The following is a 24138-nucleotide window of genomic DNA, read 5'->3' as shown; positions in this document are numbered from 1 at the left end:
CTCGTAATTCTAACTTATAGCTCTATTAGACGCAGCAAACCCGCAAAATGAAAAATAACTTTAACTTCAATACATTATCAACTGCCAAAAAAGTTTACGAAACAAACCGAATTTTAAAGCTATTGAAATGAAAATTTGTTTATTTCTTTAGCTATGCTTTAATCCTTTTGAAATGTTCTAAAATTTTGTTAGAATTTTTCAAAAGTGTATATTTCATGGTTTATGTATTACTTAAGTATTTCTAGGTGTCCATCTGAATAATGAGCTGTTGACTGTAGGTTGAAAATAAAATGAGCGAAAATCTAGAAAATAGTGAGACTGTTTCAAAAGATAATTCCTCTGGTTCTATGGATCCAACGATTTCAATTGAACAAGTTACACCTCAAAAAGGGCTTAAAAGGAAGCGTCAAGATGTGACACCTAATAGTAAAACTAAAAGTTTGTCAGATGTCTCAGACACTTCACCTAAAACTCCTGACCCAACTTTAGCTCCTCCTGATAAACCATGTTCTACGAGAAAACGTGTGCATCTTGATCCTGAAGAACTTCATAGTGTTTTAGGAGGTATGGAGGAGGAAATTGATGATGCTTTGGAAAAAGCTGCTTTAAAGAATAATCTTTCCCGAATGAATGTTAAAAACATTTTGAAGGTGAATTTTTAAAATTTCTTGCTTGATGTCACAGTCTTATATCATTTGTCACCTATATCATTATAAATAGAACTTTGACAGATTTTTGTAAAGCGCTTTAAGGCTTATATAAAGAACAAACAAAAATTTTTTTTGTTATTACAATTATCAGTGGAAGTGTTTGATTCAAGATTGGGTTTTTGTTGTCGAAAACTGGTTTTTGACATGACAGTGGTAAAAACCATGTTTTTACCGCTAAAAACCGTCAAAAACATACTGTTTTCTTTAATTTATGGCATATCGCGGACTATATATTATATTCACATAATTGCCTTTATAAATGAATGTTGTAAATGATTGCTATTGATTTTGCAACTATATACATGTATTCTTGTAGAAGGATATACATTCATACTGAAATATTGTAATATACTTATTGAAAATAGTGATATTTACTTTTATCATTATATCTTGATTTGCAAAGGATTCAATATTTTGCTCTTCTTAATTGTTAGAAATACACAAACAAACAAAAAAGCTTGGAACTGTTAATAAATTTAGGAACTAAAAAGAAGAATTTAAAATTTGGCATTTCTTAAATATTAGAAAAATCTTAGAAGTGAGCTAAACAAAACTTGTAACTACTAACAAACTCTAAGTCAAGAATTACAGTTATTTTGTCAAGTTAAGAACTTTTATTCAGTTGAAAAAGCACATTAAACAGAACTTAATTACAAACAAAATTAGTCACTGTGTTTTTCACTGTGTCGAAGCATACGATAGCAAGTGACTAATCTTGCACTTTTTTCATTGCCCAGTGTATCCTAATATTTTATTTCCAACAGTATGTTTTGATGTAATCATGTTGGGAAAATGCAAGAATCTGTTCTTAAACATCTTTTAACAACTTTTTTTCTAATTTTATTGCCCAAAAATGAATTTTAAATTATAAGCAGTTAAACTCAAATAAAAATACAGTTTTTCCAAAACTATGGGTTTTTGACATGACGGTAAAAACCATGGAACAAACCGGTAAAAACCGTCATGTGTCAAAAACTTGCCAACTCTGGTTTGATTACTGCATTATATAGAGACTCTTAAATTGACATTAAAATAGGATATAAAATTATGTAACAAAATTGGGAAGGTTTCTGCAACAGAATAATTTGCAAGTCTTAGCAACTGCCAGGCAGCGGCTCCTAAGAAAAAAAAAAAAAAGTTACAGATCAACTTGAAGGGTATAACTTGTAGTCAACCCAGGGAAAGCCACCTCATGTTCGTTTTCTTTTCTTTTTTTTAAATGTTTAAGTTTATCATCCATTTGGTACCTTGGTGATTGTAGTTGGTGTGACAGATCACTATAAGGAAATATCTCCCCAAAATGGATAGATGATTTTCATATTGGTTCCTATGCCAATATAACTGTCAAGTTTTGGCAATCCAGTGAGAAATTATTAAAAAAAATTGCTGAAGGAGACCAATATGAAGAGTAACTTGTAACCTTTCCTAGACAAACATGAAATTTTTTTTTTGAATTTTGAAAGTTTAAAATTTCTTTGGAGCCTTGGTGATGATATTGGCTTGAACAGTTGCTAATATGGAAATATTCCCAAAATAGACATTTTGGAAATATTAATCTTCTTAACTTTAGTAATACCTATTAGTTATTTTTAAGCAGGGTTGGCAGGTTTTTGACATGTGACAGTTTTTGACAGTTTAAACCATGGTTTAAACCGTCACGTCAAAAACCTCACTGTCGAAAATGTCAAAAACCTATATTCATATGTGAAATTTAATTAATACATAAGATTTATATATTTTTTAAAGGATAGTGTTTCTAAATATGTTTTAGAAAAAATAAATTTAAAATTTTGAAGAAACACTTATATTTTGAATAGTAACCAAAATCTTGTACTTTTGAAAACTCAGAAATTTATTTATAACCAAATTTAGTGTATAGTATAGATTATACTAAAAATTAGACATTTTTAAAGATAAACATTAGCAGTTTTGTACATTAGACATCTTTTAAAGAAAAATCTTTTTAATATTCTTTTAAATCTTCTTAATAATCTTTTTAACATAAGACAATACAAATTTAAGTGCTTTCTGTTAAATACACAGAGTAGTTAGTGTCGATTTACAGTATATTCAGCCTATTCATTTACTATGCTGAAAATTTAGTTTATCCAAATACTTGTGAATTTCATTTTGCTGAATACTATATACATAGTTTTGTTGAATATCTAAATATTCAGCTGTTGAATAATTACTTCTTGCTTTCAAGATATGCATTATTTGTATTCTTAATACAAGTGGGGGAAAAAATTAAGAGGTAAAAATTGTTTTAAAATGATAAGTGTAATAATTATAAATAAATATAATAAACAATATGAATTATATTTATCATTATTCACAAATATAACTACTTTTAAATTCAAATTAACATACTGGATAATAAAGATATTCGGTATAACATTAAAAAATTTTTTTTATACACTTGTATCAAGTTTGTATTTATACAACATAACTTGTAAGTTCCTTATAAATATTAGTTATATGTTCCTTATATGTCAAAAATGCATAGTAATAAACTTTTAATTTTCTTAAGTATCAAAAAAAAAAAAATTTTTTTTTTAAATATAAATATTTAAACAATTTTTGTGCAAAATTTTTCTGCACATGCATTTGAATATAAATTTCTGAGATTTTAAATCTGTTATTTTACCTTAATTTTAATTAAAAAATATTTTAAAACCTGCTGATTACCTATAGTATAATTAAATTTCAATATAATGCATGGCAACTGTTGGTAGTTTTGAAGTTTATATAATTTCTTGGCAAACTTAAGTTTTTGACATTTTTGACAGTTTAAACCTGTATTATACCCTTGTCATGTCAAAAACCACTTTTTGACGTCAAAAACCCAACCCTGTTTTTAAGAGAAAGTTTTCTTGTGGTATACTACTTGTTCCAAATTGGATGTCAAGTTTTGATGTAACTGAGCAATGATACACACATGCAGAAAAAAATTACTGAAGAGAGCAAATAAGAAGAGTAAAATTCTAAACCATTTCACAAGGCCTATTATATATTTCTTTTTAATTTAGGTGAAGTACAAAAAAATTCATTTACACTAGCATGCAAAAGTCTTTGGTCAAACTCAATATTATAGATGGTTGATTGGAAATGTAATAAATAATGCATAATTTTATTCCTTAACAGTCTGAAAATGCTTATCAACCAGAAAACAAAGTTAGCGCTTTGAAAGTCACTTTAAATCAAATGCAATTTTCATATCAGTCAGGTATTTGTTTTTCATGAGGTGATTTTCTTACTTCTAAGAATTGGATGAAAAAAGAATTGAAGAATACAATTTTAACAAATAAGCATAAGTTTTGCATATTTATTTACGGAAATTGTGATTTTAACTTTAATTTATTTTTGAAGAATTAGCTCTTACAAGACTTGAATTATATAAAAAAGATAATTTTCAACTGAACTGAGTGCAAAGATTTAAATTTAATCCAATGAAGATTACATTTTCCATTAAATTGCAAGAAAAGTAAAACCTCTGAAATGTGTAATATATATGTTGGCTTGACTCAGGGTTGGCAGGTTTTTGACATGCGACAGTTTTTGACAGTTTAAACTATGGTTTAAACCGTCACATCAAAAACCTCACTGTCAAAAGTGTCAAAAACCTATATTCATATGTGAAATTTCATTAATACATAAAATTTATGTATTTTTTATAAAGGATAGTGTTTCTAAATATGTTCTAGAAAAAATAAATTTGAAATTTTGAAGAAACACTTATATTTTGAATAGTAACTAAAATCTTGTACGGTACAGAACCCGTTATCCGGAAACCAGAAAACCGGAACAAAATTCGTAAATTTTCCCGCCATTTTTAAATTATTTTTTTTTCCCTCATAAGGTTTTAGGATTTTTCTTTCTTTTTGGAAAGATGTTTACCTTACTATCATTTTGGAAATAATCATTAGTGTATTACTTCGTTTTTTCTTCTTTTTAAGATTATTTCCAAATATTATTAAATTTTTAAATTTTTTTTTATCTCAGTACAGTAGAGCGCCGATTATCCGAACCCTTATTATCTGAACGTCCAATTATCCAAACTATGTCTGATTTTTTTTTTTAAAGTTTAGAATACTTTTTAACTTATCAACAATTTTTCTAAATTTCTGAACCAGTATATCTTTTGGATGAAAAGATGCTAGGTTATACAGCAGAAGAAATAGAAGACTGGTGTTGAGACACTGAAAAGTCCCAGGATTTCAAATGATGATGAAATTGTTGCTGAAATTTTGAATGAAAATCAAGTTCAAGATAGTGGACCTTCTCATATAGAAGCATGCAATTCATTAGATATTGCAATGAACTGGCTAGAACCCCAAAATGATGTTGATCCAGTTCAGTTGATTTATTTAAAAAGTATAAGGGATATGGCTGCTAAAAAAAGAGCATCTTCTTTAAAACAAAAGTCTTCGCTGGATTTCTTTTGCAATGAAAAATAAAGAAAAATTTGGTTAAATCAGTAATTGACAAAAAAGTTTAAAAAGCTGAAATATGATTAAAAAATTTCAAAATGAAAAAAATTTTTTAAAAAATATTGAAAAATTGAAATATTTTTTGTTTTTAAAACAGAGCTATTTTAGATAGCACTGCCAGTCCTAAACCTGGAAAATGTGTGAAGGGAAGGTAGTGCATAAAAAATAATAATTTAAACTAGATTTTAAACAACTTTCCAATTATCTGAACAACGTTCGGTCCCGAGCACTTCGGATAATCGGCGCTCTACTGTAATTACTTTGAAAAAGAATATAGAGAGTGAGATTTTTCCATCTGACATACTTCAGATAAAGGAAATAAATTTTATTTAAGAAAATTAATTTTATAATTAAATATTTATGAATTTAGTTGTGTTAGTTACAAGCCAGACCCTCAAGAGAACTAACTTTTCATAATAATAAAGTTATCAGTTGCACCTTTAGTTTTGGTATCTAGTTATTTTGTTACTTAATGAATTTATATTCATGAATTATTTTCAGCATGTGATAACTAATGAATATGTTTTGGCAATGGTGCGAAACACTATGAAAATAGAAAGTGGAGAAAAAGGATTGGAGGATGCTGTTTTTGAACCAAAATTAACGAGGTCCAAAGCAAAAGAACTGAAGCAAATTGTAAGTATTTATTTAAATAGTTTTCTTCATTGAATTTTACTTACTCGAACAGAAAATTGTAATGTGTTATCTTATCTAATTCATTTGACTTCTTTGAAAATTTAAATAGATATTATGGTTTTCCTTTTTAGTATTAATAATTTTTATTGTTTAAAATTGTCCTGACTTGGCTTGGGTTATGTCAGCTATGTGACATCTATATTTTGAATTGTGACCTTTGCCTGTAATTTTCGATTTCTAAAAATTTTAGCACTCGTTTAATCTTAAATATTTTTATGATACTTTTTTTATTAGTATTAATACCATTTTTGAATACTCTTTTAGTGTTGAAAAATAGTATTAATATTCTAAAAGTTTGTCTCACTCAGCCTAACAATGACAGACAAAAAAATGTATGCTAGATTGATAAAAATTTCGATTCATACATTTACTAAGGTAAGGTACTTTTTGCTAAATCATGATAAATATTTTTAAAGATAATATTCAGCAATTTTTTTTTAAATTTTGTATGTTCTAAATCATAGATTTATTTATAATGAACTATTTTTTACATTTTTGGTTTTGGCAGAGTACTGTTGATCAGAAACCTTAAGAGAATTATTGTTAAGCAATGATTGAAAAGAAAATTGATGGAAATTAAAGAAAAACATTATCTATTTAAATTAAAAAATTCTGCATTGCATCCTTTTTTGTACAAATTTTGCCCCCATGTATAAATAAAAAATAAAACTATTTGTGCTAATTCTCTCATACTTACGTGGCTTTTCTAATTTTTTCTTCTTTTCAAAACTTTGTATTTTTTTTGTGTAGCCATTTTGCATTTTTTTATAATTTTTTTTAACTTTTAATTTGGGCTATTTTTTTTTCTATAAAAAATTAAAAAAATAAATAAATATCCATTGAGAAAAATTTATTTTACTAGAAAGTATCTAACCATAAAGTTTCTGAAATATTTCAGATAATTTCTTCCAGCAATCAAATGTCTGCAATAAGTAATTAAAACTGAAATTGCAAATTTCTATAATATTTAATCTTTTTTAGTTACCAATTTTTTTATTTGTACTCAAGATTTTTTAAATAAAAACTGACCAAAAAAAAAAAAAAATCAAAATTATGAATTCCAAAATTATAATTTAAAGCAATTCTGTAGGCAACCCAAATTATCAAATTCTTAATAAGAAAAAAAGCAAAAAAAAGTGCAAGAAATTTTCAGACTAAAAATTTAAAAAACAAATAAATAAAAAAAATTAGTTAAAATATGATTTTTTTTCCATCTATTCTGTTTTACTTTACAAATAGTTTGCTAATTTTGATTTTCTAATTCAAACTATAATAAGAACTATTTAGAGTTCCAATTATAGTTTGTAACCTTTGATATAATAAAATAATGGGAGTTCAGTGAACTTTAACTAAAGTGATTACTAATTTAGGACTGATTTAAGCATGGGGTGCTGCAATTCATACCAAAAAGTGTATTAAGAACTTTTTCACTACATTATTTAAAATACCTATTATTAATTTGTATATGAGCTATAAGCAAAACAAATTACATTCTGCATATTTATTGCTATTCAGACCCTTACTCCTCTGTTAAGAATATTGTACACTAAAGCAAAAAACAACATGAATAAAACATAAATGAAAGTATGTAAATTTACAAACTGTAGTTTCAGTTCTTTAAACAAGAACCTTTCTGAGTGTTTAAACGTCAAATGAAAGTAAAGAAGTAATGAGACAAACAGACATAAAGTGGTTTAATCTACAGGGATGGAGGAACAAGTTTAAACAGCGAAATAACAAAAGGGAGTTACGAAACAAGTGTGAGAGGATTTGGGTGGGAACCCCAGAGTGTAACAGATTAAATTAAAGTAGACTTCTAAACATTGGGAAACGGTGGGATACTCTGAAGGTGATTAACTAAAGTATTAGAATTTTTAAAAATATAGAATTACTCTCAAAACTCAAGTTTGGAAGGTGAAGAGAAGTGTTGAATGATTTTAGTAGAAGAAACTCTAAAACTTATTATTTTACTTACTTTAGTTTATTTTGTTGAATAGTATTGTATTTTTCCTCTTAAACTTTTATGTTTGTTTCATTAGATACCCTGGCCAGTTCCCTCCCCTATGAAAAAAGGTGATGAAGTTACTCAATTATTAGAAAAAGAATTTCTTGAAGAAAGCTCTGATGATGAAGATTACAAACCAAATGAAGAAGAGGTATTGATTGTTCATACCATTTAAACTTTCACATTCTTTGCAATATTATGTGATGTTAACAATTGATTTTGTTTTTGTTTTGTTATTTAGCTTTAATTCGTTTGTCCCCTAGTGACTTTTTTCTGGAGTTGAAGTTTTAGACATTGGAAACTAATATTTGACAGGATATATGGAATTTACTTTTTAGAGATTATTGAAAATGTTCAAATATGTGTTAAATGTCAATTAAATGTTCAAATAAAAACTTTTAGCACTCGCCTAAAGCACATTAGTTGTTTCTAAAAATATCAGATGAAAAGGGTAGCATTTTTCTATTTTCATTCATGGAAGGAGTAATAATTCCCTTTTAAAATCTGGCACTAAAAAGGACAGACACAGTAAATTAAAAGAAAAAAACATATTTTTTTTAATTAACTAGCTCAGTTTATTTTTAGTTGCTTTGCAATTTGATCTCTTTTTTTTGTTGCCTGAATTACATTTAATACATCAGCTGTTGTGTTTTAATGTATTTTATACTTTTTATTAATTATATAAGATGCTACACCTCTTGCTTGCTGTTGTTTAAAAAGACTTGAAACTGCTTGTGCAGTGCCATTTAGATAATTTTGTGATCTAGAATGAATTCCTGATAAATTAGGAAGAAATCATTATTGTGCATTAGTATTTGTTCGTTAAAGTTTCATTCAATTGTATTAAAACTAGTCCATTTTCAGCTTTCCTTCAAAAGTTCATAATGTTACAGCTAATAGTTTTAGTTAAATGAAATTACATGATGCCAAAAAAAAAAAAACTTATTCGACTTTGACATAAAATAACTCAGGAAGCAATGTTCATGTATTTTAATTATTTTTGAGGCTATGCTTCCGACTTGCTGTTGCTTCTTTCCTTTCTAAACTATTTGTACTATTGTACTTCCCCTTTAACCTTCATGCCTTTTGTGACTTGAATTTTAATCATATTCAGCATTGGGTGATAAACCTGCCGGAAGGACGCATCAACAATTTGTAATAATTAATTTAATGATCAGTAGATCTTAATTTCACGCCCATTGGCTGAGCGGTAGCGCTTCGCGCTGTCATGCCACAGGTCCCTGGTTCGGGCCGGAAAAGGTTGACTCAGCCTTTCATCCCTTCAGTGGGTCGATGAGTACCAAGCATGCTTGGGAACTAAACACTGGGAATTCTGCGTTCGGCTGACCACCTGACCGGAACATCTGCTCCTGCACCCCAGAGCCCAAGGTCAAGAAAACTGAGATGTGCACAGTAGGCCTTGGCCGTCAAGGGCTGTCGCGCCGCTGAGTTTAGTTTAGTTTAGATCTTAATTTCATTTATAGACAGTAAAATAAAATATTTTCAAATTCTTTGAAAAGTTATTAAATTTTGTTTTAGGAACATAGTGATGATGATGATACTATGGCATCGCCTCGAACTAGTGATTTGTTTTCGCCCCGTACTCCTGTGACTGAGATATCCTCTCCTGCACCTGAAGCACCTGCGCCTATTGAAAAGGTTTTGGAACATTATGCTGAAGATGAAAATGCCTTGGTTATTGAGTTACCAGATTTGAATTCTTCATGTGAAATTAGTGAAGTAAAATATTTCAAGTTCTTTTTTTTAATACTTTTTCTGTTTATCATTTAATGTATACTCATTTTTTTCTTTTTATTTAATAGGCTGACAAAATTGCTTTAAGAACACGGTCTAAACTAAAACTGACGGACACACCTTTAGAAGAATTAGAAGCATCATTTTTTGCACCAGATATTACTGTTGATATGTATGATACAACTTGTGATGATGAGGATTGGAAAAAATTTTTGGCTGATTTAAGCAGGCCTATAGGTGATGCATTTTAACTAAATTTTATATATTACGATGTGTGATATTTGTATTCAATTTTAATAATTATGCTTGAATTTTTTCCTGCTCTTTGGAGCAGCATAATTTTATAATTTAGATTGTTAATAATATAGTTATTTAACTACATTCAAAGCACGAAAATCTACTTCAAGAGCTGTAATTAAGCTTAATTCCTTTTATTGCTCTCATGCAGTTTGCTTAATTCAAAGACATTTTAGGTCATACACGAATGAAGCACAGTGATTAATATAGACTTCCCACACCTTGGGCGTATCCTTGACCAAGTTTCACGCAACTAATAAAGATTTTATTGGTTTAATCTTACAAAATAATTTCAGGAGTTTTCTCATTCTGAATTCCATCAGAGTTAACGTTTACTTTTTTAATTTGCAATGATTTTCAGTATTTAATAATTTGTTAAATCATCTATATTCCTCAATATTACCATTTTTTTTTTATACTCTATATTTTACAATTATTGTTGAAAAAGTTTATATTTACAATAGTTTATATTATTATACAATTATAGTTGGAAAAAAAATTGTTTTCTTGTTAAAGTTCAACCTTAAAAATTGTCTGCCATATTTTTTGGTGTAAACTTTTATGTTCATTATTGTGTACATATATCGTATGTACTGCATGTCTGTATCATAAATGATGTCTATATCATCATGTCATGACATAAATGTCCTTTTTTAATTGTTACCAAATATGGATGTTTCACATGAAGGGTAAATTTTCAAAATAGTTTGCAATTAGCATACTCGGGATGATTTTATGCAACCAGCATATACTAAATTTTTCAGTATCTTATTACAAACTGTTGCTGTTAGTAGTACTGGTCAGTACTCTATTAGTAATAAAACCTGATATTTAAAGTTTCAGATAAATATCAGTCTTAATTTAGATCTTAAAAGAAAGTAGAGATGAAAAATTGTTTGCTCATCTTAAATTCACTTAAATTGTAAGCCAAAAATAATTTTGGTAGTAAAATAAAGTTGGATTTAAAATCGAATATAAAATTACAGCGATTTTGTTAGATGTATTATGTGTAGAATTTTGAAAATCTACATTCTTAATGGAAATCTGTAATTATTATTAGAGCAGTAGCAAACGAAAAAATATGCAATTTAATTAAACGAAATTGAGTTAAACTCTAAAAGCATTTTTTTTTTTTTTTTTGTGGTGACGTCCACCCGGAATTTTTCAAAGTTCGTGAATATGATTATAAACTGATCCCCCAACTTTAGCTTTCAAACATTTTCTGAAAATTCTCAGTTTATATTCGGAAATATAAGATAAACAGCAAAAGAAATTTTCTCTAACCTTAAACAGTTTTCTTTTAGAATCAAGAAAACTTTTTGAGTACCCCATGTGTTTGGAAGACTAGTATACAAAATTAAATTTAAAAGTTAGCTTTAAAAATGCATTAATTATACAATATTTTATTTTGTTATTTTATTGTGTAGAAATAGGAATAACAGTCTCGGGAAGTTGCAATTTTAATGTTTGAAAAGATCAAACAATGTAGTTTCATTAAAATTGACAAAACAAGATATACACTGATCAACTATTTTTTTTAGCCCTAAGCTCTATGGATCTAGCCTAATACGGACAACAGTCTAATGAAGGTGTAATTTGTATGTTTAAAAATATAAATCTAAGTATGATTTTTTTTTTTTTTAAATTGACAAAACAAAATATTATGCACTGATATTCTTCTTGCAATTTTAAGTTCTAAATCAACCTTTTGTTGTATAGTATTTAGTAAATTTTTCTTACGTTAGAAAGTGTTTCTCCTAATTTGTTTTATTTATAAATTTTTATTTAGATAATAAAGTGGTAGCAGAAGATGTTGAAGAAGCTAATGATGTAGAAGATCCTGATGATGACCCTGAATTTCTTGTTCAGGAAGAGGAATCACCTGATCCTCTTGATTTAACCTATGACCAAACTACAAAAATTTCTAGTATGTATATTTTTTCTGTTTTTTACATTATTATACAAAAAGAGCTTTACTGTGCATTTTGTTAAATATATATAATATTTTTGATTTTATTTATTTATTTTGTCTAAATAGATACAGTCAGATCCATATTTAATGAATTCCTCCCAACCGAAAATTTTATTTGTTAAATAAGAGCTTATTTGTTATAATGCCTTGCAAAATAAAATATTTTTACTCTTACCTTTTATATTTTTATATTCGTTGTTGAACAGCCGACCTAATTTTGGGTTTATGTCTACTAATGTTCAACTCCGTAGCCTTGAAGTTTTGAACCAATCCAGAAGACAAGAAAATTCCTGGATCAGTACCCCCTCAGGTGTAATTTGTTATGGAACATGGAGAACTTTTAAACTCGACAGATTTAACGTGCACCAGGCAGGTTTAACGTCTTCGCCCGGCGGGGATTGAACTCTTGGACATGGGCCCAGTGCCCTACCAATTAGGTTATCATGGCCCTTACTCTTACCTTTTTAGAACTATATTTTTAGAACCTTCCAAAATACGAATTTGTTCATTTTCCTTATTCAGTTACTTAAGTAGCATTCTGCAAATAATTATACTATAGTAAGTTTGAAACTTGATAGTATGTACTAAATGTTGTTCAGTAACATTCTTGTTTTCTTTGAGTTAAAGAATATTTTTTCCAATTTAATATAGAACAGAAAAGGCTTTGTCGTCTACTTCCTGCTGGTGCATTAGACATACATTAGGTTATATTCATAAATAGAAAGAGGAATTGCTATCGGTATATTTCTTATTCTTGATAATTTTCAACAAATTCTGTAAATGCCTTCTCAATTTTGGTTTATTAAACAATTTCAGCATTTGAAATAACAATTTGGCATAAATATTCCAAACCGATATAAAATGTTGAGCTTTTTGTTTTTGTTGCCAAAAATTGTTTTTGTTTCTAACTACTGTCCATGTTTCACAAAGTTTAAAAAATTAATTATTCTGCAAAACACAGCATCTAGTGTTTCTCACTTGTCTGTGTGTGGAGTGGGAAGGTTACTGTGATAAGGAATTTTCTGTCGTATTTTTGTTATTAGTATGCCAACTAAATCAAATATGAATTAATGAAGATTTCTTGCTTATCAAAGCTTTTATAACACCTTAACATTCTGTTTAATATAACTGAAATTTTAATTTAAATACTGCAAATTTTCATAATTTTAAAAGTTCATTTTTACGTTCCTTAGCATTTCCTAAATGTAAAAAAAAAAAAAAAAAAGTTCTTTCCTGTAAACAATTTACATTTCTTAANTTAAAAAAAAAAAAAAAAATAGCATATTACCATTATACCTTTTTTTTTTACAAATCCTTTCTTCTTTCTAAGTGGTATTTTTTTTTAAAAAAAATTTCAGGAGCTGAGTTAAATGCATTGTGGTCTGAAATAATAGAATATGCCCAACAAGAATACATGGACTTGGAGGATGAAGAGGAGGAGGATAAGAACTCTTCTCAGTTCGTATTATTGTATTTATTTTTAAATAACTTAATCTTAATTATGTACACATAGTTTTTTTTACAGTATGCTTTACTTATTTATTAAGTAATTATTTTTTTAGAAAAACTGACATAATTTAGATCTCTTGATGTTTTTTTTTTTTTTTTTTTTTTTTTTTTTTTTTTTGCTGAGTTAACATTTATTTAAGTCAAATTTTAGTATTATTTATATAAATTATAAACATATTAGTTAGGCTATGATTTTTCAAGGCTTAGTGAGAACAGGGAAAATCTGGAATTGTCTGGGAATTTTATTTTAACTTTAAAAAACGAGTAATAGTCAGGGAAAGTTGCAAGTTCTTACAAAGAAAACTGGAAAATTCCTATATCATACCTGGAATATAACCAGTCTTAGAATTGTCAGTAACGGTAATCAGTTACTGATCAGTTCGTGTTAAATAATTGTAACATCTATTGCAATTATTTTATGAAATTCTACTTTTTAGAGTAACTTTTCCATCTTTCCATTCTCATTCTATTATATAATCTATTATATATCTCTTTCTATTATAAGTCAGGAAATTTTTTTTTCTTCTGAAATTGAGTTGGAACCCCTGTTTTTTTTTTTCAATTCTGATCTGATCGTATTGATATTGAAGGTTTTATCTAGAGAAGTAATGAGGGGGCAATTATTATTTAATGTTTGAATTCATTGATTGAAAATTAATGAAATTAAACATGATAACATTCATAATAATTGAATTGGTTGAAAATTAATTATAAATAATTAAATAAATGAAAAAGAAACTCAATATAAATTAAATTAATATGAAACTTTAAAATTGTAACTTTGTCTAAAGTAATTTAAATTAAATTAACATGTTTCAATTATAGAAATATAGTTTCATGCTTATTTAAAAAAAAAAAAAACATTTAAAACTTATTAAACATTTAGTTTATATCTATAAATAAGGAATAATGACTTGTTTTGCAGGATTTAGAATGCTTGATTTTTATTATATTTCTTAATCTAAATGAATTTATTCTTCGTTTGATATGGAGTGAAGAAATTTGATCTTTACCTTCACCAATTCAAGAAAGTATTGAGTATGAATTAAAATAACTATTCTACCATTTTAGTGATTAGTTGCAGTAATTATGTCACAATTTTTACCCTTTTAGTTAAAAATATTAAATATTTATAATATTAAGTATTTCAGTATTATTTTTCAATAATATTAAGCACTATTAATGTATTTTAATTGGTATATGTGAGAAAAAAATCAGATTTAAATAATAAGATGCCAATTTTTTTTAATATATTTTTTTTAAAAGTCAGGATTTTTGCCTGCTAGGAAATTTATCTAAAAATATATAAATGTTTTAAAATTCATTTTTCAGAATTTTTGAATCAGCTTTTACTGGTGCGAGTGATGTTTGTCTTGAACCAAGATCTGAGTGGATGAATTCAGATGAGAAACTTCAACTAGATGAGCAAATGAGAATGGTATGTTACATTTAATAATATGCATTATTTTGTTCTTAAAATAACTATTTTAAGTAATTGAGATTTTCTTTTCTGTTCATATTTTATTTCATTATTATTTCACCCAAATGTTTTTTAAATTTACTTTGACAGGTCCTATATGTCAGTTTTCACTTTGTTCGTGTATTATACTTTTTTACCAGGTTATATATGGCTCACAGTATACTGTGGTTATCTGATCTGAAATGTATATATATATATATATATATATATATACAATATAGAAACCATTTTTGGTGTCTCCATAGCTTTTAGTGCTCCCATAGAGCCTGGAACATATTAAATGGTACAATTTTCTGGTAGTTCTAANATTTTTTTTTTTTTTTTTAGTTGGGTTTAACAATAAAAAAATGACCTTTTGTAGCCAGTCAGAAAATCAATAGATAGCGATTCAGAGATGCAATAAAGAGATAACAAAAATAATTAAAGAAGAAAGAAATTTACAGAGAAACTGACTTCGAGATTATATCTTTTGTTATTTAATTTTCTGACAATTTTTTTTAAAACTTTTAAAAGAATTTTAAATAAGTTTTGTTATTTTTTTTGGTCATTTTTCTCCTTCTCCTTTTAAAAATGTTTTTCCTTTTTATCTTATAGTATATATATAAAGAATAATAAAAATTTACTGAAAAAACTGCAATTTTTACCCCTGAACATTGTTTATCATCCAAATTATTTCTTTACTAATTTCTTGTAAGCAAAATTGCGTAAAATATTTAGGTTTTTGGTGCATTTAACTGACAAGGGCAAAACTGGTGGCAAAGAAATATTTAACTGTCTCAGTTCCTTTTTTAATGTTTTCTTTTTGACTTGAATGTATATTACAATAAAATATAATGTGTTCTCAAGTTTCAGCATCTTGACATCAAGAACAATTGCTATTCACTAAATTGAACCTAAACTAATAGCTGTTGCAATTACCATGTCCTGTAAGAATCTAAGTTAATTTGAAGTCAGTAAAAAAATTCTTACACTTCAACCATAGAAAAACAGTTTGAAAAACTTTTTTATACTTTTCCCATGCAGCTTTTGGTGAAGCTAAGAATTCAGTGTTCCAGTCTAAAATAGTTTTTCCCAAGCTACATATTTCAAGGTGGACAGATGGACATGCTTAGTGATTTTCCTGGTATTTCCAAACTCTGCACAATGAACAAACTTGTTTTTTATTTATTTACTTATTTCAAAGCTGTAATGAAGAATATTTTTCGAAAATAATTTTTAAAAGTACTATATTAAATTTTCATAAAAAAAACCTACCCCAATTATGCCGTTTTTATTTGTGCTCTGAAAAAAATTTGAATTTGCTGGAGTAAATTTATGATCTATCTCTTTAATGTATGATGTGCTGGTTTATCACTATTTCGAAAAAAATATTTTTTTTAGGATATTTTGTCTGTTAAGTCTTTTGGTGAGCCTGGCGTGAACAGCATCATTTTAAATTTGGATTAATTAAATAAATTTAAAATGATTTTGGATTAATTAAATAATTTAAATTTATTTAATTGATCAAGGCCTTGGCTAATCAATCTTATTGAAATTGAATTTTTCAAAACATTAATATTGGGCCTTTTTTTAAACTGTTTTTGCTGGTCAAATAATTCTAAATATAGGGTTTTATAAAGATTTTATGATTACTAGTGTGATCAATTTAGTAAAAAAAAAAATTGTTTCATTTTTAGACCAGAAAACTAGCACTTGTGGAAATGTGGCAAGCTTTAAAATAATGCGAAATTTGCCCTTCATTTTTTAAATGTCCATCATTCATCATTTCTGAGCAACACTCTCAGAAGATTGAGATGGAATGGAATATTATTAGAAGATTGGGCTGTATTTTAAACAATATTTGTTACATATGGTGTTTAATATCTTTCAAGTGTGTTTTTGTGAATTGTTAGCATATGTTATCTATTTTTTGTATGACTTATAAAATTTGCGGAGGTTTACATAAACTCTAAGATATGTTACTGAGACCTCTTTTCGTATGGTGGCAGTTCAGCTTTGAGCACATTCTCTGTTGAACAAAATTATTGAATTATTAATATTAAATTGTGTATATAAAATATAAGTGTTTCTTATTTTGATAATTGCTGTATATCATTTTAAATTTATGTTTCTGTATTGTTTTTTCAGTATATTCAATTACTCTCTCAAGCTTATTTGTTGTCTCACGGATCTCCAGATTTGCAGAATTTGAATAATGCTATTAAATTGTTTATGGTAAAAATTATATATTCATTCAATTGTTTGTTTGTTTTTCTTTAAAAAGCTTTTTTAATAAATTTGTTAAATTTTTTTTTAATTATTATCATTTTAAAAAAGGCAAAATAAATTTAGCCCTATTCATGTTGAATCCTGAGCATTTTTCTTTTCAAGTCAGGTATGTATTAGTATTATATGTATTTCTCTTTCAGAAATAATTACTTACTAAAATTGTCTAAGAAACAGTATTTTAAACTATGATATATATTTATATATATTTTTTAACATTGAGTATATGTCTTATAATGCAAGCAGTTTTATTTCAAAACCATGTTAATCAGCTTTTAGCAATAATTGATCAAAATCTAAGTAAATTCAAGTGGTTTATATAAATGTTTTAATATTATTTATTTGTCAAAAGTATTTTAACATTTAATAAAATTTCAAAAAAAAAATTAACTGCTAGATTTTTTTCCTTTCTAATTCTAGTAGAAAATAATTCTTAATGTCCGCCTTATTTTATTAAGCAGAATCTTCTAAAGATCTAAATAATAGCTCTAAATCTGCTATAGAAATAAAGTATTTGTTTTTGAAATAATGTAAAAAAAAACTAATAGTTTGGTAAAAATCGAAGAATATATATATATAAGTATTTCATTTTTTTAAAACTTTTAATTAAAGTATTAAGTAAGGAAAAAGCCGAATTGGAAAAATTCATTTTAGTGTAAAAAAGTTTGAAGTAAATGTAATGTTCTTATTTTGATGAAAGGATAAATATTTTCATGGAGAAAAATGTATGTATCTAAACATATGCATTTAAACATTTTAAAATATTCAAATTCCACTACAAATTTAAATGGTCCGATATAGTTTCCTTTCTCTCTCTCTCTCTCTCTCTTTTTTTTTTTTTTTTTAAAAAGAGACTTAAGTGTGCTAGAATAGATTAGCAATTATATGAGATTGATTTAATTTATATTGAAAGTCTTAATATTCGGACGAAATAAAGGACGAAAAAAGACTTAAGTGTGCTAGAATGGATTAGCAATTATATGAGATTGATTTAATTTATAATGAAAGTCTTAATATGCTTTTTTGTTATTACTATACTTTATTGCTATTATAATGTTTGCTGCTTTTTGAAAAAAGTAATTAGAAATTTTATATAAAGTAATTATAATCAGTAAATATTTTATCCAGTAAAATGAATGATTATTTTTGATGATCATTTAGTAAGTCCAGTAGAATGAATGATATGTTTGATAATCATTCATTAATTTTAGATAATCATTTTACTAGATACTTGATTGTTGTTATTATTAATTTTTTTTTTTTTTTTTGTAAAACAATTTCTCATAAGAACCTGCCAGAACTTTTAAAAGAAAATTCAAACTTAATATATTGCTATTATAATAGTATTTTTTATCGTCCTTTTGGCAATTATCGCTAATACTTTTTGACATGATTTTCAAATTCTGATTTTTTTAATAATATATTTTTAGGACTCATGAGTTTCGAATTCCGCATTTTTAATAATCACTTGTGATGTCTTTTATTTGTGCTGAATTCATCGTCAATCCAAGTTATTTTTTTATTGTTTATTAGCAGTTGTTGCTACTATTTCCATGTGGTACCTAAAAACTAATATCTTAATCCAATAATACTACAGCATGCAAACTTGGAGAAAAACAGTGCATGAATATGTGGGTTTTTTTCTGTTTTTAAATTTTATGTCTAATTTTTTGTAGCTTGAAAATTGTTTAAAAACCATTTAGAATTTAACTAGCATAGATTTAATATTTCTATAAATCTCCTAAAGTTGATAATATTTTTTCAACTAAATGTTGAATCTTAAGCCATTATATCATAGCCATTTAATTTTATGCAAATATGTTACTAAATTGACTAATAATAAGGATTTAGTGCTAAAACACTAATGTTTTTATAAAAATTATCATAATTGCTGTCAATATGTCTAAATACTTGAGCCTGTGACCCCTCACTCAAAGAAGTTGTGCACTCCTAGACCAAGCCAAAATAAATCTTAAGATTAAGGACCAGTTTTTGAAACTGTTCACTAGTCCTAGTGGTATGTGGCGTCACTCAAAAGCTCTCCAATTTATTTGAAGCTAAAACTGTTCAATTTCAATCAACTCTCACATGGTGGATAAACAGTGTCAAAAACCCATCAAGATTTTTATTTATTTATTTTAAAACTTGGATCACTTGTTTTTTATCAGTTTTCTTACAGTTGTGAAAGCTTGAGTGAATGCGATAAAGTTATTTTCCTTATAAAAATTTAATTTTTCTTATAGTATCTATTAATAATTACTGACATATGTGCACATTATATCATTATATATATATATATATATATATAAGATNTGATATATATAAAAATAAAGTGGTACATTTACACATATATGGGAGTCTATCTGTCATTTTATTTTTTACTTGTATATTCAGTAGTTATCGGACTTAGTTCTTTTTTATAAAATTTGTGGTCAGCACCACTTAAAGGTTAGGAATTGCAGTACTGGTAAGATATGAATAGAAAAATATACAAAAAAAAATATATATAAAGAATATATTATAGATATAAAGAATGTATTATAGATGTAATTAGTGTATGAATGTATGTTGATTAAAAAAAGTACAGAGATTGATATCCATTTGTTTGCGTAGGGGGAAATCCAAATGTTTGCTTCCCGAAAAAATGGTGGATCAGGAAGATCTGCATTTAATGCACATAATTTGGATGGTGCTTTGAAGATAATAGAAAAGTTTGAAAAATCTGACATTGCTCTCATTCCTCAGCATAAAATCTCAAATCCAAAGTGTATTCGTAAGTAAAAAAGTTTTTCTTTTTGTTTTGTTTATTAAATATATTTGTATCAGAACTGAAGCTGTAATAGAGTATACCTAGTTTGACTCTCAAAACTTCAATTTTAAAGTGATAATTTTAATCTATATAAGTCATTTGATTAAATTATAAATCTTGTTCATAAAACTCTTTATACTGCATTGAGAAATAATTATTTAATCTGTATAACTATGTGTAATGTGTATGTGTAAATATGTATAACTCAATTGGACATTGATTGAATTTTAATCACTTAAGAACTTACTTACTTAATGAATTTTACTATTATTTAGAAAAAGGAAATTCAAATTCAAAATTTTGTATAGGTTTCTGTCTTAAAATAATTACGATAATAAAATATTTCTTATAATAAAATATTGCTATGGCACATGAATTATAAAAATACAAGTGTTTGATCAAATCCTTTCCATTAAAAAAAGTGTTTGCAGTTGAATCAAAAGCTCTTTATTGATAATTTTCTATTATCCAACTGACGGAACTTATAAATAAAAAATGAAATTTTTGGCAAAATTTTTTAACTTTTCAGAATTTTTTTCAGTATTTATACAAATTTTGAATATGCATATCATACAGCTAACAGTTAGATTACTTGAGTAAAAGAATACAAAATATTAAATTCTAAATTGACAAAACTATCTTTGAAAGAAACGCGCGTAAAAGCAGTAGAATTTTCAAAAGAAAGAATAATTGAAGCAATAAATAAGACAATGGAAATAATAAAAAAAATATGACCACTGAAGTCGACGTCTTCAAGGGGTACCGGCCTTGGAAGCATAAAACAAAACCTTTTCTATTGAGATAGAGGACAAATGCCAAAATTAACTTTCTCAGTACCTTGAAGGTTTTGTAGAAGTCCAAGAAAAAATACATGAAATACAAAAAACCAAATCAGAAAAGAAATTTCAACAAATCTTGAGAAAATAAAAATTCACATTAAACCGGTTAAACAGCGATTTCACAAACTAAATTCAAAGGAAACTCTAATACAAAAAAAAACAAACAAACAATGCCCTCTATTAAAATGGGCAGAATGAAAAAAAGAATAGTAAAAAAAAAGATTATGTAACAAATTTGTTTATAAAAATCTAAACCATTAAAAGGAACATTCTCAAAAAGATTAAACCTACATAAATCCAACCAATAAGATTTATCTATTTTCTCATTAAATAAATAGTTATCGTAAATGCTGTGACAAATTTCATTAATCTGTGCATGTGGAATACTTGTGTACAAATTTTCAAAATCAAAAGTATTAATGCTAGAAATATTATTATTAATATAATCCAAAACTTCAACATTACTATTTATAACATTTCCCCAAGTTAATTCCTTTTCTGGTGCTTTTGCTAATATTTTTTTACATTATTTTGAAGCTAAATTTCTGGAGTATAATGAATTTAATGCTTTTAGATATATTGATGATTTGATTTTGTTTAATTGTGATAGTAATTATAATTTTATTTATAGTATTTATCGTAAAAATTTGGTTTCGAAGAAAACTAATGAGAATTGCTTAAGTGTTGAATATTTGGATTTTAAAATTGATATTGTTGATAAAATTATTGAAATTCGTGTTTTTGATAAAAGAATAGCTTTTAAATTTAAAGTTATTTTTTTCTGCAACTTTAAAACTGATGTGTGTAATAAAATTTTCAAAAATTTAGTTTTTTCACAATTGGTTAGGATTAAAAATATTTGCATTAGCGTTGAAAGTTTTCAGGAGACTGTGAATAATTTTTTTGAATAATTTGAGTTATAATGATTTTCCTTTTAATTATTGTAATATTAATTTTTTGATTAAGAAAATGATTGAAGAATACTAGTTTATTGTTTCCTTTAACAGGGCGAAAATCAAGTCTTAACTGAGCAGCCCCAGTTGAGCATTATATTAATTTGTTACATAATCTTTTCTTTTACTATTCTTTGTTTCATTCTGCGCATTTTAACAGAGGGCGTTGTTTTCTTTTGTATTAGAGTTTCCTTTGAATTTAGTTTGTTCATGAAATCGCTGTTTGGCCGGTTTAATGTGAGTTTTTATTTTCTCAAGATTTGTTGAAATTTCTTTTCTGATTTGGTTTTTTGTATTTCATGTATTTTTTCTTGAACTTCTGCAAAACCTTCGGGGTACTGAGAGAGTTAATTTTGGCATTTGTCCTCTCTCTCAATAGAGAAGGTTTTGTTTTATGGCTTCCGAGGCCGGTACCCCTTGAAGACTTCGGCTTCGGTGGTCATATTTTTCTTTTTATTTCCATTGTTTTCTTTATTGCTTCAATTAGATTACTTGAATAATTTTAAACGATTAAGTAAATATCAAAGTAAATATTGATTGTGTGTATTATTTTTAAAGCATTATTTCAATTTAAATTTTGCATATCAATTCTGGATTGTTTGATTAATTAAATTAGTGATATTGCTTAGAAATTTTTTTATTGCATAAATTTTTATTTTTATTGCATAAATATGAATTAAAGTTTAAAAATTGATGTACATTAAAACATAAATTAAATAAAGAAAATATTGATCTTAAGTATTATGTATGAAACATATTTTCAGCTGTTCCTATTAATGCAAAGAGAACTATTGCTACTAGCAAAGTATTTATCTATCCTGAGTTACTGCCAACTTTTGGTTTCTGCAAGCCATATGTTGTTCGTAAGGCACAGTTCTGTGCAGCAGAAGATAAGTTAGTAAATATATTTTTTATTTTTACTAATGTGTTTGTTCTTATGATTATTTTGTTATAAACCATTCAATGCTCAGTTCTCTATGATACATATGAATTACATTTACTTACTAAGTTTTGCAATTCTGCAAATAAGGGCGTGAAATTTCCAATCACTAGCTCGCCATTAGCGACTGGATATTTAGGGATGGCAAGTAAGTTTTGTTTTGTGAAATTTTGTATTTTGAATCAGACTACCATATTTCCCCTGGAATTGAGAGCTTGCTTTTACCTACTGTAGATCGGCATGTCACAATAGACTAGTGTTTCCCATACTTATGACTTTTGTGTACCCCTTCTAAATTTTTCGTAATGCTGTGTACCACTAATAAAAAAAATGAACGTATTTTTTTAAAAATATGTTTATCTTTATTTTTTGGTATAAAGTTTTGTTAATAAGTTTATTTGCATCAGTGAGAAGGATGATATTGTTTTTGCTGTGATAACAGTTCATCATAATTCGGTTATCTTGTGGTCAATTTTAGTCTGAGATGCAATTCCACGTACAATAATCTATTTCTTTTTCGAATTAATGTCCACGAAAGCTGAGAAAGCGACTTCACATAAGTTTGAAATAGGAAAAGGCAAAATGTATTTCAAAACTTTTTCTGTTAAAACTGGATATATATTTTGCATTTGCAGCCAAAATGATATTAAAAAACACTCCTCATGTTTATTTTTCAAGAAGGATAAAAATTATATTTTATAAAAATAATCAAAATAAGTAGAATTTATTACAAACTTTTACTATAAAAAAATTGCACAAAAGTTGAAAATCACAACTGGCTGTTGGCACTATTAATTATTAACTATTAACTCTGCAAAAAATAGCCAATAATAGAAAAATACATAATCGTAAATTTTCATGGCTAGCTTTGTTTTTAAATAAAATTCTTTGAAATTTTCGTTTGTTACAAGATATTTCGCATAGGAACGCGAACCCCCGCTAAACTGTTCCCGTACCCATGGGGGTACGCGTACCACACTTTGGGAAACACTGCAATGAACTGAAGATAGAATAAAGAGACACTTGATGATTTGCTTAGTCTCTATAAATTGATTCTCCCCTATAATAGATTTCAGCCCTAGGTGACAACCCTAGATTTCAGCCCTGTAAGTGACAATTGGGAGTTTAGTTTTAACAGACACAAAGTATGCAGACACAAAGTGTTAAAAATATGGGAACGTTTTGGATATTATTAATTTCTGGTGTTTTTTATATTTTAATATTTTTTTATTTTAATGTTGTTCCAATGATAATGTAATCATTGAAACTTCTTGGTTACCTTATTTCAGTTAATATTTTTATTTTGTGACAAATATGGTTAAATTTTTCAGTTTACGGCTTTGGTATCAAAAAAGTTTTTCACACTTTATCAGTTAACATTTTAAAAATTGTTTTCATTTCTCATGAAAATAGTGGCA

General features: G+C 26.7%; 1 protein-coding gene across 2 annotated transcripts in view; it reads left to right on the top strand.

Annotated features, from left to right (window-relative positions):
* The first annotated feature begins 68 nt into the window (after nucleotides 1-68).
* The window catches only part of LOC107441694 (muscle wasted), a 52686-nt gene continuing 28616 nt past the window's right edge, over nucleotides 69-24138 (top strand). For both annotated transcript variants that reach the window (XM_016055043.4, XM_071183213.1), the window contains exons 1-11: nucleotides 69-650; nucleotides 5702-5836; nucleotides 7936-8052; nucleotides 9441-9641; nucleotides 9725-9893; nucleotides 11743-11880; nucleotides 13284-13383; nucleotides 14767-14872; nucleotides 17042-17128; nucleotides 19793-19952; nucleotides 22545-22674. In XM_016055043.4, coding sequence (XP_015910529.2) covers nucleotides 291-650; nucleotides 5702-5836; nucleotides 7936-8052; nucleotides 9441-9641; nucleotides 9725-9893; nucleotides 11743-11880; nucleotides 13284-13383; nucleotides 14767-14872; nucleotides 17042-17128; nucleotides 19793-19952; nucleotides 22545-22674 — 1703 coding nt within the window. In that variant the 5' untranslated portion in view covers nucleotides 69-290. The remainder of the gene's footprint in view (nucleotides 651-5701; nucleotides 5837-7935; nucleotides 8053-9440; nucleotides 9642-9724; nucleotides 9894-11742; nucleotides 11881-13283; nucleotides 13384-14766; nucleotides 14873-17041; nucleotides 17129-19792; nucleotides 19953-22544; nucleotides 22675-24138) is intronic.

The sequence above is a fragment of the Parasteatoda tepidariorum genome, chromosome 7 (genome assembly GCF_043381705.1).
Source record: "Parasteatoda tepidariorum isolate YZ-2023 chromosome 7, CAS_Ptep_4.0, whole genome shotgun sequence".
Taxonomy (NCBI): Eukaryota; Metazoa; Arthropoda; class Arachnida; order Araneae; family Theridiidae; genus Parasteatoda; species Parasteatoda tepidariorum.
Note: the sequence above shows the minus strand (reverse complement) of the source record. Positions and strands in the feature narration are given on the sequence as shown.